This window comes from Heliangelus exortis, chromosome 11, assembly GCF_036169615.1.
Source record: "Heliangelus exortis chromosome 11, bHelExo1.hap1, whole genome shotgun sequence".
In the NCBI taxonomy this organism is placed as follows: Eukaryota; Metazoa; Chordata; class Aves; order Apodiformes; family Trochilidae; genus Heliangelus; species Heliangelus exortis.
The window spans coordinates 103,000-116,266 of record NC_092432.1 but is presented as its reverse complement, the minus strand read 5'-3'; the positions used below and the strand labels follow the sequence as shown (position 1 = coordinate 116,266).

Genomic DNA, 13,267 nt, shown 5'->3' with positions numbered 1-13,267 from the left:
TATTGCTACATTTTCTAAAGATATTTTTCTTTTAATGGAATCTCTCTGACATGTATGCGTTTGCTTTCTATAGCTATCTCTATATTCAACTTAGGAACCAAAAGAGTATTGTTCTGTCATGTAATTCTGTAATAAAAGTACCCTCTTTATATTGACAAGGCTTCTACTGTCTGAATAACTACTGATGAATTTGGCTAGGTGTTAGTTCATAATTGACACAAATACTGCTGTATGCACCTGGCTGTGTACTATTCCTGCTTTTAGGAAGCTGTTTTTGAGGTTTGCCACTGATGGCTTCAATCTTGCAGTGCTGAAGTTTTTTAGTGGCTTCTTCCCTTGTTGGTAAAAGGCTCTGGTTTGGTTCCATGCTGCGGGCCAAAAGTTCTGTGCTTACAGCTGTGCTTTGATTAATGCTGGATTTAAATACTGTTTTCAGTAGATTATAAAGCTAAGCATGCTGTAGATGTCTTATAGGAAGTAGTAATGAGCGCAATAATTGACTGAAAAAAGTTTAGCCTATAAAGACTAAATATGTAATTGAGTGGTGTCTTTGTACAGTACTATTAATGTAATAACTTTATTAATGTAAGCACTACATATTTTATCTATTAGACAAATTTTGAATTGAAACATAGTAATCTGCTGCCAGAAACTAAGCTTACAGCAACAGTCCTTCACAAAGTAATGGAACATCCCAAGTGTCTTCCTTATGAATGGGGCAGGAGTAAATGGGGTGTAAAATTTGACTGGACCAGAAGGATCTTTCCTTTGTTGAAGGTAGGCATTGTGGAAGGCAGTCAATTGCTGCAAGTGAACCATACTAGAAACAAGATTGCAATTAACCATTAAAGCAACTTAAATAGAGATTTGGTGGCTTTTGCATCATTGGAGTCCTGCTTTGATGGTGAAAGTTGTGGGTTTGATGCAGGGTGTTTGGCATGTGGCTGGTGTTTCAGAACTGGTCAGACTATATGTCTCATTGTGTCTTTGCTTTACAGTCTGTAATTTGGCTCATTACTACTAACTTGCTTCCAGCTCAATATTGTGGCCTGCTCAGGGCTTAAATGACTTCATTGGTTCCTCCAAGTGTCTTTTTAGGTAGTCTACATTGCAGCAGAGAGAAAACAGAACAGCATTCCACAGTGGATAAAAAGACAGTATGTACTGCAGAGAAAATTAATTACAGAATTTTTGTTTGGTTTGTTCTGTTTTTTCCAGGTAGCTATGGGGTTTGCTTGGGGCTTATAGGTTCATCAAGAGAAACTGTACCCAGCGTGTGGGGACAAGTGCATGCCTGTGTTACAGTGTCACGGGGGAAGGAGAAGAGTTTATCATGAGCACTCAGAGGGGGAGATCGCTAACTTAACTTGCCTCCAAAGCATAAGGACTCCTGCTATTTCAGCAGCCTGGTGCTGTGCTCTACATAATGTCATGACTTACAGCAGAACTGTGCGAGACATGGGCTTCACAGGGAACCCTGCAGATAGTGTGCACACAGGGCTGTATCCTAGGCAGTTGCTGGGCTACTTGAAGCAAGGTCACGATTGAAGCGACATTTTGAAAGCCAGACTTCCCTTTTTCCTGCCTGGCTTGGCTGGTGCAATGGAAGGAACATGTGGAATGGTGCATGTGGAACGGGAAGGTCTGTGTTCTCTTGCCCCAAGTGTGCAGCTGTTTCCCTTGCAGTTTCTCCAGAGCTTCATGCAAAATTCCCTGCTGCAAATATGGGCAGATCTGGGCTGTGGGAGTTACCTGGGCCAGTGCTGAGATTAAGTTATGAACTAGCATTGAGGGACATGGGGGAGGGTGTTTGTCTGAGTCTCTGTGTTTTTTTAAGAGCAGGCCAGTAACTTATTTGACTACTAAGATTTTTATTTGATGCTAGCAACTGCAGCTGTTAACACTCCGTAGTCTAAAATGCTACTGTATACAAAACAGTATCATCAAGTATATGAGGAGCAGGAGTCTTTTATATATGTGGATATATACATACACACACATATATATAATATATATACACACACACACACATATATATAATATATATACACACACACTTAATTGAGACAGCTTCATCTAGATTCCTACAGGGCATTGTGAGCTTGTAGGCACAGGAAAGGTTGCTAAACCAGGTAATGCAAAAATTAATAGGAATCTAAACTTATTACCCACATAGAAGATAAGAGCTCAGCTTATCCAGGATAACTGGAGTTTAAAGGGAAAGGTTATGGCTGGCTATGCATATGGCATACAAAAAAAAAAAAAGAAAAAAAAAAAGAAAAAAAAAAGTACTAAGATAAAACCAATAAGGATGAGATGAATCATCAGAGTGAAGGATGCTAAGACACAGAATGGCAATAGATGAAGTTATTTCTGCTAAGTTTCATGTGTGCTGTTGTCCTAGTTTGGATATGACCGCTATAGAGAAAAGCGATGGCTTGGAATTCTTAGGGCTAAATGGGACCTATCCTACTCTGTGTTCAGGCTTTTTTTTGCCAGAAACAAGGATACATGTAAACAATTATTCAGTGTGATGCAAAGGGTTAAAACTTGTTAACACAGGAACAATGAAATGACCAGGCAGGGCATCCTTAGGCAGGATACCTCTGATTTATTGCAGTTGGGCAATACGGGAGCTGATGCTGATAAGCTTAGAGAAAAGCTAGACTCAAATAGTTCTGGTTTGCTGCATCAGCATTTCTTGCCTAAGTGCAAAAATTCAAGGCTGAGGGTTAAAAGTAGAAGACTTCAAACCTTCCTCCCAACGAACCTTGCCCACGACCACCAGGAGATGGTGCATATGTGGAAATGGGTGGAATCCTATAATAGTTAATAACTTCTGGGAGATTATTTGAATAACCCTGTTTCTTGTATGGAAATGTAATGCATAGGTATTATCTGTAAGGATAAAAGTGTAACTGAATAGCCAAGTGGTGTGTGTGTTTGGAGGAGCAGTACCCCATGTACCCAGTGCTGTAATAAAGAATACCTTGTTTAATAGTCTCAGTGGCTATTGCGTTATACTGACGTTCTTGCCTTCAAGTGGAAGGTTGTTTGAATGGACTATTATTCCCCAAACTATTGGTTTCTGTGGTTTTTTTATTTCTTTATTTTAATTTTTTTTAACTGCAAGACTAATACTTTGGAAGGGCAGATGTGACAACTCTATATAGTATCCTGTTTTGAGAAGAACTTGAGGAGGAAGGTTGGAGATACCTTATGTTTCAGTGATAGTTTGAAGGGGGTTATTTTAGTAACTATAAAACCACAGCTTCAGATTGTTCAGGAGCTCTAAACGTGTTTTTTTTAGCACCATTCACAGTAATCTTTCTCACGAAGGAAGTGGCCTATAAATATCTGCAAAGCAACAGGTAACAGCAGTTCAAATAAGAGACTGACTTTTGGAGCTCTTGTCCCCTAGTGATTCGACATTAACGCCAAACACTTAAAAGAATAATTTTTTACAGGTTTGATGGGTCAAATTTTGAAACTGGAGGAAAATAAGTACCCCTGTAATGCCGGCTGCGAGGCTGACTGCCTAAGAGCCCGCTCCGTCACCGGACGAAGGTGGCGGAGGCGGCCAGGGCGCGGCCGGGGCGGGCGGAGCGGCGAGCGCGGGAGGTGGCTCCGCCCCCGCCACACCCGGGCGGCAGGAAGAGGAACGGCCGCGCCCTGTTCTGCTCTCTGTCGGGCCCTGCGCAGCGCCATGGCGGCTGAGGAGGTGGACGGACTAGCCATGTCCCGGCCCCACTACGGCTGTGAGTACCGCGGCGCACGGGCACCCGCGGGGCCGCCGAGCTGCGACCTGCCTGGTGACGCCCTTACCGGCCCCCGCTGCCCGTCCCTCCCAGGGCTGGTGCTGGGGTGCTACGGGCAAGGGGGGGGGAGGTGCGCGGGGGGCCTTGGCTCCAGGATGGGTCCACGGGCGGGGTGGACCCTGCAGGTTCTCTGCGCGGGCCCCAGGGCGCGGCCCTCGGGGTGGGCGCTGTAGGGGCGGGAGCTCGGCCAAGCTCCACGTCCCTCCTGCGCGTTACGAGCCCGGCTCCTGCAGAGCGCTGGGAGGGGGCAGTGGGTGGGCAGCGCAGGGGCTCCCCCGCGGCTCCCCCGCCTTCGTCTCCCGCGGGCGGGCTCCGTGCCTCGCCCAAGATGTCTGCCGGGGGAGGGTGTGCGTCCCTGAGGGGAGGAGGTGCGGCGGGGGACCAGCGGCTGCCGCCCTCTGTCCCGCCGGTGTCGGCACCTGACGTACTGGGCGGAACGCACGTTCCTGTCGGACACCTCCGTCTCCTCACCGTTGCTGTGCGGGAGGAGGCTTTGGTGCAAGGTGTCCGCGAAACGTGCTCGTTTGTGCTACGGTGCCACGTCAAAAATGAGCAAAGGCGGAGAAGAACGGGGTGCTGCGGCTGGGAGATGTCGTAAGAGACCGCCGTCCGGAGCGGACGGTGCCGGGCGGGGCGGGCAGCACGTGGAGCGCAGGGCAGGGGGCCTGCGCTCGGTTAGGGGCAGAAGGGAGGATCGAGCTGGGGAGTTGGAGGGGGAGGGAGTTTTTGCTTCCTGGTATGTTTTGCCCCATGGTTTGGGACAGTTTTCATCTCGTGTAGCTTCAGGTGGGGTTGGAATTATCCGAAAGGTGCTTTTGCCGTGTCTCAGAGACCTGTTGAAGTTTGAACCAGGATCTTGTTTGATCCCAGGAGATGTAGTTGGTAGCTCATCACTTGCATGTATTTGTCGAAGCTATTTTAGCTGTAAGCCAACTTGAGATTATTAATGGTATGAGACATTTCTTATTTGCCAGGTTGGTCTGTATAACCTAAAAAAATTTGGGTTGCGGTGTTTGGTATTTTTTGAGACCATAGGTGCAGTATTTAGCCATGGGTATGCGAAGAGCAGGGCTGTATCACCCCTCTGTAGGTAACTGTAAGAAATTGCAGGTGAAAAAAGTAGGATCACAGTCAAGTTGAGAAATCTGAGAGGGAAGATGGTAAGTTTGTGAAACGGGTATTTTGTAAAACAAGATCCCTTGTTTTTCTGAACCAGCTAAAACCTGTGATGAGTTTCTGTGGGAAAGACTGGATCTGATTTTTGGTATGCCTGTTCAGTTACATGCAATCTTCAACAATCTAAGAGTGTGAATTGACCTTTTTCAGCTGTCTTGGATAATGAGAGATTAACAGCAGAGGAAATGGATGAAAGAAGACGCCAGAATGTAGCCTATGAATACCTTTGTCATCTGGAGGAAGCAAAGAGGTAAGAATAAGTGGATTAAATGGGATGCAGTTTAGTTCTTGTCTGTGTTTCTTTCTGGCCATATAGATTAGTTTAAAAAGCCAAAACAAAACACCAAACAAAAAAACTCACCAAGCAAAAAACTAGCAGCTCCTGCAGTGCTTATCTGAGAAGTTCTTAAAGGCTTCTTGTGACAAAGACTCTGTGTCTCTAGTGCTCCAGTATTCCTAGCACTGGATGGGTTCTCCCTGTTATCTGTCTTGAAGCAACATTGCCTTTCTACTTATCAGTGGAGGTGAAGAACAGGTTATTCTCTTCCTAGTAACTACAACCTGGCAGATACTAAAATTGTATCTGTGTTTTTCACTTGTGCTTACCTTCTCTTAGACTGAAAACCTAATTCTTGCATATTTCTTTGTGGGTCATATTTAATAGATCTGTATTACTTTTCCCTGGATTGTTCAGACTTCTCTCTGCTCACTCCATGCCTTTCTGGAAGAGCACTGCCATAACTGTCATGGTTTAACACTGGTCCGGCAATTAAACTGAAGTAACAGATGCTCTCTATTAATCACCCTCTCCTCCCTGATAAAGAAAGAAGAGAGAATAATGGGGAGAGACTTATGGATTGGAAACTAAACTACTCAGCTTTAAGGAAACAGTAATGATAAATGGAAGCAGATACTGAGAAGCCTGCTGCTAATTTCAGCAAGTGCAGCTACTTACAAGAGACTTAGCTGAAAGCAAAAGTACAAGACAGAAAATTACCTTTATCCTGGCCCAAATCAGGACACATAACAAAGAAATGTTTTCAAATGGTATGTTAGTATGCTTACCTAGAAGAGCACCGGGATTATTTTATGTCCCTTGATAGATTTGGTGGTATCGTGCATTACAGCATGGTACCCTACCCATGTTTTCATACTGGTATGATACAGTAGAGTTTATCTGAGTTGCTGCCTTTTTCCTTGGAGGTTAATTGTGCTGTTCAAGTTTGTCCTGTGTTTGTACAGTCTTTCATCTTTTCCTAAGTGTTATACTTGATCCTACTGAATTTGGATTTTCCTGATCTTTGTTTCATAGGTTGAAATAATTTTGATCTTATTTCTGTCCTCAGCATGTGCACAGTTCTTGTGTCATTTCCATGTTTAATGAACATGTAAACATGCTGTATTTCTTCATTCAGATGATTAACAGAAGCGTGATCATAACATAGTAGATGCTATGTATCTGCTATTAAGGGAAAAATAATATTAAAATGGAATGTCTGGAGTCTTACAGTAGGTATTTTAAAAGTATTTTTGTGAGCATTCAATCCTGCATGCTGTATGTGCAGAATAGGAATGAGACAGACCAGTTTGTCTACTGCTTGCCTTTAGGATAGATCTTTTAATGCCTTTGTATAAATTGAATTTTTTAACTGGGAATTTAAAATTAATTTTGAAGTTGAGGTAGAGACAATTTTTCAAGAATAAGATGAAAGAGGGGAGGTAGCATTTGTGTTTGTGACTCGTGCTGCCCCCAGCACTTCAAAAAGTAAGGCCAGTGTTTCAGTTTGTATTTTGTAATTGGTCAGGAACTGGATCACGAGCATTTTGTCATTAGTCAGCAAGCGTATTGTGAGCCTACGCCTTCCGTGTTCCCACTGAGGTCTAGGCAAACTGGCCAATGTGTGTGCCATAGAAAATAACTTCTGAAGCAGTAGAGAACTATGGAGCATGTGTAAAAACGTGTTCTAAATGGTCAAGAGGATGTTTTGTTATAGCTCACTTAATACGCAGTCTGCCTTTGGTCTTCAAAAGTTGATATGGATCAAGAGCCAGAAAACTTTCTCTTCTGCTGGCTGAATGATGGATTTTGGATAAACCTGAGTATGTTTTCCCCAGCAAGACAGAGATGTTCTGAAGTAGTGAATTTACTGGAGGGGAAATGCTGAGTTTGTACAGGAGTTTAAAGAAGACCTTAATTTCAGGATTTTAATAGTTTAAAGAATGTATACCAAGGATGTATAGTATGATTTTGAAGGGGCATGGAGCACTCAGTTTATGCTGTAGTCTTTTAGGTGTTTTATAACAATTGTCACTACTATAGATTTGTGGAGGCTGCTTAGTTACTAGCAGATAATATTCTGTCCATACAGAATTGGATGAGGTTTGGAGTAGTGAGAACAGTCTGACTACATGTCAGAATAACTCCTTCCATTTGAATCTAAAGTCTTTAGGATCAAATGCTGGGTGACAGGGAGAGGTGAGTTGTTCTGCAGTTGCTATCCATGCATGAAGGAACCCCAGGTCCATTACTTGAGGACTCTTTCTGTTGTTGGCCTCAGAGTAAATGCTTTCAAAGGTGTTTTCTGCTCAGTTCCATGTCCAGAATTGCAATATTGTTGTAGTACTGAGGAGGATGAGCAGCTGGCCATTTGTTTTTGCTGCACCTTGTTAGAAACAAGATGTTTTCACTGTTTTGTTTCAAAATGAACCTTCAGATGTTTCAAGTAATGCCTTTTGGTTGCCAGTGTTTTGTGAAAAATGAAGCAACAGCTGTGTCTCTCAAAATGCAAGTAGTGGTGTTAAACCTGCCTTGTACTCATATTGGCAGTCAGAGCACTTTTTATGTGGAAGGTGTGCTTACAGACTTTCAAATACCCATTTTCCAACGCTCAGTCCATGTTTGCGTAGTGGTCTACAGTCTGTTCATGCATGTCATAGGATGACAGAATCACAGACTGGCTTGGGTTGGAAGGGACCTAAGGAATCACCTAGTTCCAAACCCCTGCCATGGGCAAGGATACCTCCCACCTGCCCAGGTTGCTCCAAGCCCCATCCAGCCTGGCCCGAACACTTACAAGGAGGGGGCAACCACAGCTTCTCTGGGCAACCTGGGCTATGTGAGTGGGAATACCCATAGCTGAAGCCATACCTCTTTGCATAGTAGTTAAAGATTAATGATCATAGGGAAAGGAGCAGACTCCTTAGTTTAATAATTAAGATGCACAAGTGAGAACAGAAAGGCTTGAGTTCATCGCCTGTTTGCAAGAATTGTTTTCCTCACTGAGCAGTGTTTTTGTAAGTTGTGTTTTGACTTTTTTTATTATTACTAGTACACACCAAAAGAAGGGCTTTTGGCTGCATTGTTGGAAAGGAATTTATTTAACAAAAGCGGCAGAACCGGAAGTGTATGAGATCATTGTATTTGAAATTGCTGTTCTTGGTCTGAGATTTTCTGTATTTGACTTCTTTGCCAGTAGCGCAGCCAAGACATATTGTGTGACTTTATGATACTGTAACATTTTGCTTGTGCTGTTGATTTCAGTGCCTCAGAGCTGTGGGTATGGATAGGAGGGTTTATAATCTTTTTTCATGGTGAGAGGTTTTCAGATAAAAGAACGAAAATGATGTGAATAGTATCATGCTGATGTGCACTGTGTCAGCATTGGCAGAAGTTTACTGTCCTTTTAACCAAGCAATAAATAGGGAATCTAGCAGCAGAAGTGTGTGGGTTTTTTGTTTGGTTTTGTTCTGTTTTGTTTTTAATTTTTCTGTAAATGTTAACAGAGGAAGGTAAGATGAAAACTGAGTAGCACCTAATTTTATGAAATGAAAAATCCAGAAATACCTGGATTTTTTACCTGTCTGAAGTAACAGCACTTGTGCAGTAGCTTTGAGTGTTTTTTGAAGTTGTTTGGAGTATCTGTCTGCTTAGGAGAGTACATCAGAGGCATTTTCAGAGGAATGCCAATTACTTGTACTTGTGTAACAGTATTTCAGCCTGCTTTTTTTTGTGGTGTGGTGTTTTTTGTTTGTTTGTTTTTGTTTTGGGTTTTTTTTTGAGCTGTTGAACTTCTATTTAGCAATTTTTGACCTCAGCTACTAATGTGCAACAGTTTTGTGAAACAGAGAAAGTGAGGTAGCATGTGCTCAAGATTGTGAAAGACATTGCAGTGAAAATGGGAGCTAAACGATGATTGTGACTAGTGTTTCCTGTGCTATGGTTGGATGAAATACCTCTTTCTTGAATAAAAAAATAACAATTTTTTTTTAAATAAGTGCTGCCTAATAGTTCAAATGTGGTATTTTGTGCTTGACTGGGGTTTTCTGGTGGGTTCTTTTTCCTTCTGTCTGCAAATCACAGCAGTCTGTACAGAAAAGCTGTGGTGGTACAGATAAAACTAAGTGTTCTGTAGTGATGTGGTAGTGTGTGCTCACAGAAGGGTAAGTGTATGCTTATCTGGAATAGAAGCAACCCGAAAGAAGTTGTTTTTTGTGGTCCTTATCTAGAAGTCAGGCTGGTGCACTATAATATTCTTCATCTATGTTCTGTTATACCCTTTTTTGCTGTGTGGGTTACTTGGGGTATTGTGTCATTTTCAACACAAAATTAGTGCTTACCAATTTGGCTAACTCTTTTTCAAACTTTGCATTTCACTGTGGAGTATTTTGGGTTCTCCAAGTTGGAAACTAGAATGTCGGCCCTCTTGATTCATTTATTTGGCTTGCTGGGTCATTGTACCATGCTTTTCCTCTAGGATAGTAGGAAATATTTTTATTTTGAGTCATACCCTAGCATGGTGTAAGCATACTAGTGCCCAGATTGTGAGGCTTCCAGTAACTGTGTAGCTTCCACTGGGAAAGGTGAGCAGTGTGTTTCTTTCTGTATGCATCAGGATGGAATCAGCCCCTGTGGGTGTTTTTCTGCTTTTTGGAGTTTCTTGTAAAAGTTGGTTCCTACTGAGCAAGAAGAAGATGCTGCTTTTTCTATATTGTTGATTCAATCTGTTCAGGATTGAAGCATACTGACAGTGATCTTGTGGTAATCCCCTACTTTCTGATGGACTGGAAGATGGTTTAAAGCAATCTGATGATATAATTAAGAGAAATTAATGTTTTATGCCTGTGTGGTAAAGTCTGAAGGGTCTTTTCAATCAGTTGCTTTTCCGTAAGAATTACTTTCTCCTCTCTGTCCTGCATGCTCTCTCTCTTTAAAGTGGAGGAAATTTTTGTACTATGATGACTTGTTTGTGCCTTAAAAAAACCTCAAAAAAACAACCTAAATTGCTTGCCAGGTGACCCAGTTAAATTTTGTTTCTTAGAATAAATTTGTGGTTTAAAGAAAGAATCTGGTCTTCATCTTTTTAGGTTTTCCACTTTTGCTTTGGAAGTGTTTGGATAGGTGTAATGGTCTCTTCAAATTTGATGCAGTCATCCAAGATCTGCTTAAACAGGTGTAGGCTGCCCAGGAGAATGAAGAGGAAGAATATGGAAAGGACTTCTCTCTCTGGACAGATTGAACACATCTAGAGTTAGTGCTGGGTGGGAGGTTCTATAGAGCTTATTCTGCAAGCGGCTTTGTAAAGCCAGTTCATCATTGTCTGGAAAGGTGTAGGTATCAGTTGTTGAAGGAGCTCTTGTTTGAAGATAAAGTATTTACAATGGTACAGCGCAGCTTAAATCTGCTTGTGAAGTCAATGTGGTAGTTCCTCTTTTACACAGAGATAGCCAAGAGGCTTCTTTGTTAGAAATAAGCTATTTTTCAGAAAGGCAAAAAATTGCATTTGTCCATTTTCTTACTAACCTGAACTTGGAAAAGCTGAGGTAGTTCAGTTATAATACATGTTTTATGAGCCTCTGTCAAGAACAGGGCTGCACTTGAGAATCAGGTCCCAGCAGGGCAGCTGGAGAAACGCAGGATGAGGCTTTCTCACTTTCTTTTATTCAGTTCTTGGTGTGCTCCAGATAAGCGAGTTGCATGCAGAATATCTTATTTAAATCCTGCTTAAATTAAGCTGCAAATTAGATACAGGGAAATTTCTTGTGAATTTTGACACTGTGTAGTTAACATGCTACCTCTTGGAGAAATCTGACGGAAAAGCGGTATTTGCAGTCTGTGGAGTTCAGTCTGGAGTTCCTTCTATTTCCATTTTATTCTTGCTTGTAAATTGGGTCAGGTACTGTTTTTGGGTGGTCTGTTGCTTTTTTGGGGCTCGGTGTGTGTGTGGTTTTGTTTTTTTGTTCTCTGCTTCTGCTGTGTATGTCGCAGGTCCCATGATAGATTGTAAGCAATGAAATTTAATAGATAATATTCTATTATCAATAGTTGTGAGTTGAGGTAGGTGCTGTTACCACTTCATCTGGGGCTTCATATCAGCTCCTGTTTGGGCTTGAGGAGATACTTCTCTATAGATCCTGTACGGTTTGGTTGATGAACTCATGCAGCTGGCAGGGAGTGGCTGTCTGGACTGGAAGTATCTTGGAATGCACATTCAGAACTGTATTTTTCTGAGAAGTGGGTGGAGTGAGGGGGAAGGACGATGGTGCAATACCACAATCTTTGCTTCATTCTGAATCCTTGCTTTATGACTCACTGGAAACACTAGTGAAAGGCAGGTGGACCAGTAGAAAAGAAACAGCTGTTTGCACAGAATTCAATTCAAAGACCAGGGTTTTGCTGTTTGGATGGTGATTTCTGAAGGAATATTTTATGTAATACAAGAGAGCAGCCCAAAATAACCAAAGTGAGTAGTTGTCACCTAGCAGCCTGATAGCACTACTGTGGAGTGTTGCTTAGTTGCAAGAAATCAACTTAATTTGAAATATGATAATTTCAGTGATGTTATACCTTCCAAGAATTTATATTTAGTTTCTAATGGTAAGTGATGAAGGCAGTTAGCTTTGGCAATAGAAAGGTTGACTATATCTTGAAAAAGATTTTTGCATGTGGGATAATTAATTTCCTCATGTCTGTGCACGTGGTACTCAACTGAAGGCTCTTCAGGCCTAATCTTTTGGGCAAACGGGGTCAGTGGAACAAAGAGGAACCTCATAATTAATCTAACAGGTGGGAAAAAGAAAGGATTTCAGCACCAGAATATTAATACTGTCCTTGGTTCCGCTGCATGTTTGCCAGGAAGGGTACATCAATAGTCGGGAGAAACCTGGCTTATGCTACTCCCTAATCCTTAGCTGTTTGGTATGTTTGAACTGAAAATGTCTCTGTGGATAATAATAATGTTCTGGGATATGGGGAGCACTTGTTTTCCTAGGTCTTAATTTGAGAGGCCATGTCTTTTCCTGCACAAACTGTTGAAACGTATTAGATTTCCGTTTATTTTTCTAGAAGAGAATGCTCCTGATGTGACTTATTTCACTTTGTTGTTACCTCTCTGAGAGTGTTTCCATCCTCCTGAATGATTCCTTGATTTATAAAGAATTGGTAGAATGAATTATTTTAGAGAAGTTTTTGGGATTTTTGCATGGCTGTCTAATGCTTTTACTCAGATGAATGGGATGGATGTACAGCTGAGGCTGTCTGCAAGTTTGCTCTTCAGATCTTGAAAATGTGTGCCAAGGCTGTGATTGTAGTTGTACTAAAAATGCTTGAAATTCATATGTAGAGGAAGTGATGTGCTGGAGTATGAGATCCCTCTTCTTTCAGTAAAATGACTAGCATGATTTGTCCAAAGATGTCATACCTGTGCTGCTGGCAGTACTGAGCAGTGCAAAAGCCTTTAAGCCATAGGTAGCTTCATACATTGTTTCGGATGGCTTATGTAGGCCCCTTTTTTGGGGGGGGAGGGGAAATGCTGTTTTGCTCTGGTCACTTTTTCCTCTGCTGTGATGCTGTTGTCATTTAAGGGCTTAATGGGTGTGAATGGAAGCATCTATATGTGGAGGCACCTCATGCAATACAGAATCATAGAATGGTTTGGGTTGGAAGTGTCTTAAGGATCTTCTGGTTTCAACCCTCTACATGGGCAGGGTCCTATAGACCAGGTTGCTCTAAGCCCCATGCAGCCTGGTCTTCAACACTCCCAGGCGTGGGGCAGCCACAGCTTCTCTGGGCAACCTGGGCCAGGGACTCACCACTGCAGTGAAGAATTTCTTCCTAATACCTAATCTTAAATCTTCCCTCTTTCAATTTAAAGCTGTTACCCCTTGTCCTATCACTCCATGCCCTTGTAAAAAGTCCAGCTTTCCTGGAGCCCCTTCAGGCACTGGAAGGTGCTCTAAGGTCTCCCCTTTGCAGCCTTCTCTTCTCCAGGCTGACC

At 42.3% G+C, this 13,267-nt stretch overlaps 1 protein-coding gene across 2 annotated transcripts in view; it reads left to right on the top strand.

Moving 5' to 3' along the window:
* The first annotated feature begins 3,467 nt into the window (after window positions 1-3,467).
* The window catches only part of IQGAP1 (IQ motif containing GTPase activating protein 1), a 49,756-nt gene continuing 39,956 nt past the window's right edge, over window positions 3,468-13,267 (top strand). Inside the window, exons 1-2 of one of the 2 annotated variants that reach the window (XM_071753947.1) lie at window positions 3,468-3,758; window positions 5,145-5,244. In XM_071753947.1, the coding sequence (XP_071610048.1) occupies window positions 3,473-3,758; window positions 5,145-5,244 (386 nt within the window). In that variant the 5' untranslated portion in view covers window positions 3,468-3,472. Of the gene's footprint in view, window positions 3,759-4,351; window positions 4,377-5,144; window positions 5,245-13,267 lie in introns of those variants that run through there. The other variant, XM_071753948.1, reaches the window with a different exon arrangement.